This window comes from Diorhabda carinulata, chromosome 9 (assembly GCF_026250575.1).
Source record: "Diorhabda carinulata isolate Delta chromosome 9, icDioCari1.1, whole genome shotgun sequence".
In the NCBI taxonomy this organism is placed as follows: Eukaryota; Metazoa; Arthropoda; class Insecta; order Coleoptera; family Chrysomelidae; genus Diorhabda; species Diorhabda carinulata.
In genome coordinates this window covers 1,784,495-1,787,872 of record NC_079468.1, presented here as the reverse complement: position 1 = coordinate 1,787,872, position 3,378 = coordinate 1,784,495, and the positions used below count along the sequence as shown (strand labels likewise).

At 30.2% G+C, this 3,378-nt stretch overlaps 1 protein-coding gene across 1 annotated transcript; it reads left to right on the top strand.

Annotated features, from left to right (window-relative positions):
* The first annotated feature begins 1,198 nt into the window (after positions 1–1,198).
* On the top strand, positions 1,199–3,052 carry LOC130898225 (ras-like GTP-binding protein RhoL). The gene is made up of 4 exons (XM_057807335.1): positions 1,199–1,466; positions 1,912–2,026; positions 2,260–2,377; positions 2,811–3,052. Exons 1-4 carry the CDS (start codon positions 1,354–1,356, stop codon positions 3,023–3,025), a joined length of 561 nt encoding a protein of 186 aa, XP_057663318.1. The 5' UTR covers positions 1,199–1,353; the 3' UTR covers positions 3,026–3,052.
* The last annotated feature ends 326 nt before the right edge of the window (positions 3,053–3,378 follow it).

The following is a 3,378-nucleotide window of genomic DNA, read 5'->3' as shown; positions in this document are numbered from 1 at the left end:
ACATCAAACTTTATTTATATGACTATCTATAATCGATCTAATTAATCTCTAGTTGGTAACTATGTTAAACACAAACTTTTCACAATCTATCCTTTTCTAGTGCATTCACAAACACATAATTAAAATACGCACATATGTTTTTTAAGTAACAACGTTCGTTCTTTTTGCATCTCTTACAATATATAATCTGTTAGAAAGAGATAGCGAAAAATAGTAGACTACTACAACTAGAACCCCTTCCGAACAAATTATGATACAGAGTTGTCATGTTTACTTGAGATACAGTAATAGATAAATTAGTAAAATTTTTATATAAATAGTTGATACATAACGAGTATAACGGAACAATTATGAATATGAAATTTAATGAATAGCATTTATTTATTATAATAGTCATGGTTTTTGTCCGCAAGAATTAATCATATTTCGAAAATAATCACATGGCAACGTCGCAATAAAAACGATCAGCAGCTGTAACCGACGCTGTAAATATGTAACAATAGAGAGAGACAAAACAGTTCGCAGTGAAATTTGTTTTTGTTACAATCATTTTAAAGAAATATTCGAATCAAACTTTATAAGAATCAGCTGATTATAATGAAAATCGAAATATTTTGGTGTTAGGTTGTGTGTTTTCGGCTTATTACAAGTGTAAATGAAATAATATCACTACTAATATATTTGTGAGTGAAACCAACATGGAAATTTAAGTGTAAGTTATACTACTGACATAATTTTATTGTGACAACGTGTTCAAATAATAATATGATCGAGCAGGTAATTTTTCTTTTGATTTAATTAGTTAGTACATGTTTTACGAATTGTATTAATCATTTAAAGCAATAATAGTTATAGTTTTATGCGGGAAAAATAAACGTCAACGTGAGAAAGTCATCCAAGGTTACATTCACGCCTCTCGCGGATTTTCGTGATACTAATATGATGCCGCCATAACTTTTTTTTAGTTTTTTCTAGTTTTCTCTACTTCTAATAATTCGATCAAGTCGAGCAACTACTCATTTTGTTCCTTATTAAATTACCTACAAATTTTTATTAATTACATCATGAAAATTGAATTATTTTTAATAGAAAATATATATACTAAACTAAACATCATTATTTCAAGGTTATAGTTCATTTTTTGATATGATTCATAATCCCCCTAGTAGTAGTAATATCTTATCAGTTCGTCTCGAATAAACAGATAAGAATAATGTGACCCGATATCATTGTTACATGTTAGTCGAGGTATTTTCACTATATTAATTTTTTCACGTTTCTACTCGAGAAAAATTGTATTTTTTCGTTACCGACTGTGATTTAACGCATTGAAGAAATGTACAGTATGGAAAAATGCCACCACATACAATAAGGATAACCGTGGTGGGAGATGGTGATACTGGGAAGACGTGTATGTTGATAGTTTATAAAGATAAGAAATTCGATGACAGATACGTACCTACAGTGTAAGTTTTTCATCGTTTGGAATACTCAAACTAAAATTATCTATTAAAAATGGTTATTTTAATATAAATATTATTAAAATTTCAACTTACATCCCGATTAACAAATAAATTATCGTTTTTACTGAGTCAAAATCATTAATGAATAATTTTTATTGTATCAGAATCAGTTGAGATGGGAAAATTACTAATTTAAAAAAATTAGAGGGCGTTACATTGTTCTGAAGAGATCCATTAAGTTGAAAACCGGTAAAGGGGCTATAATTCTGTCCTAGCAATTAGCCCCACTTATACTATATATAATATATAAAAGTGGCTCTAATAGATGTTGACCGGTTTAGATGTTTCTGCATCTCATCAGAGCATACAACGTGCTATTTCGTCGATTAACGTCACATTCTTGGGAGGGAATTTATTTTATCAATAATTCGAAAAATTTTTCTTCTAGATTCGATGTTTATTCCATGAATATACCCATAAATGGAGTTGAATATAAAGTTATACTTTCAGATACGGCGGGTCAAGAAGACTTCGACAAATTGCGTAGATTAGCTTACAAAGATGTACGTAATCAAAATTGTTTTAAGCTGTATTTCGAAAAAAAAAACTGCATTTTTATTTTCGGGGTATAATAATGTTCCCTAGTTTCAACTACTGTGACAAATCTATGAAAAAATTGCGTTTGAAACTATCGAAACATACGTTTTAGCGCGATCGAGCTTTTGATCAGCATTAAACAATCGCGGTGCCCGCCTTCCAGATACAAAATTCGTTTTAAATTTAATTAACGTTGTAGGTAGATTGTTTTATCGTAACTTATGCTGTAAACGAGAAGAATTCTTTCGAAAATGTTTTTTTGAAATGGGCCCCGGAATTGAAACGGTTTTCCCCGAAAGCGAAAATTATTCTGGCAGGTAAATATTGGTTTGAAACGTAATATGTGTGGCGAAACTTCGAATGTCGAACTAGAACCATTATAATTATACGGGGGGTCGTCAAAAAAGGTCTTTTTATCATAAAGATCCCTTTATCAACAATGAAAAATGATTCTGATTTAAACTGAGTTAGAGGTTAACGGTCCTCTTCATATATCCTAATGACTGCGCCAAATATAATTCTATTAATTCAAACTAACTTTTCAAAAAAATTATTTTCACAATATTTTTATTTAAAAAGTGGAAGCCAATGAAAACTGATCGTGATTTTTCTCATGAACTAATGAAAAAAATTTTATTAAAGCAACTTAAGCTCAATTGAGTTATCTTTGACACTGTTTATGTGATGCAACTTTTTCGCTACACCCTGTATCGTCCAATTTCGTCATATTCCACTTACTAAGTTTTTTAGGCACTAAAATCGATTTGCGTAGAAACTCGACGTCTCATATCACCACCGAACAGGGAGAGGAATTAGCGAGAGACATAAACGCGAACGGGTTTATTGAAAATTCTTCGAAAACTATGAGTTTCATAGATGCCACCTTCGAAATGGCCATCACGGCTGTGTTATACAATAAAAATTATCTTAAAGTTAAAAAAGAATCCTCCTGTATATGTTTATAGGATATTAATATATATTATAACAATTTACGTATCGTTATTTATAAAAAATACCCGTAATATAAACAATCCTTAAAATTCCACTGTGTATTTTATTTGTTTTTACCTAATCGCCTAGTACGCCCCTGACCTACACTTCATTTTAATTATTATAATAGAACTAAAACCGTTAGTTGTGCCATCTCTACTACTGCCGAATTTAATAAATAGATTATTCTTTCGTACAGTAGAAAACTGTAAAAAGATTTAGAATATTAGTAAAAATTATTACTTACAAAGTTACCGTTTAAATCAGGAATAAATTAATTTTAAAACGCAGGCGGTCAATTCAATTTTGTACTTTCGGTTTAGAACGC

Excerpts from the sequence above, each read along its gene's own strand:
- LOC130898225 (XM_057807335.1), top strand. The coding sequence starts at position 1,354 with ATGCCACCACATACAATAAGGATAACCGTGGTGGGAGATGGTGATACT. Across the intron at positions 2,027-2,259 it reads GTAGATTAGCTTACAAAGAT|GTAGATTGTTTTATCGTAAC; the intron begins GTACGTAATCAA and ends TTAACGTTGTAG. Across the intron at positions 2,378-2,810 it reads AGCGAAAATTATTCTGGCAG|GCACTAAAATCGATTTGCGT; the intron begins GTAAATATTGGT and ends TAAGTTTTTTAG.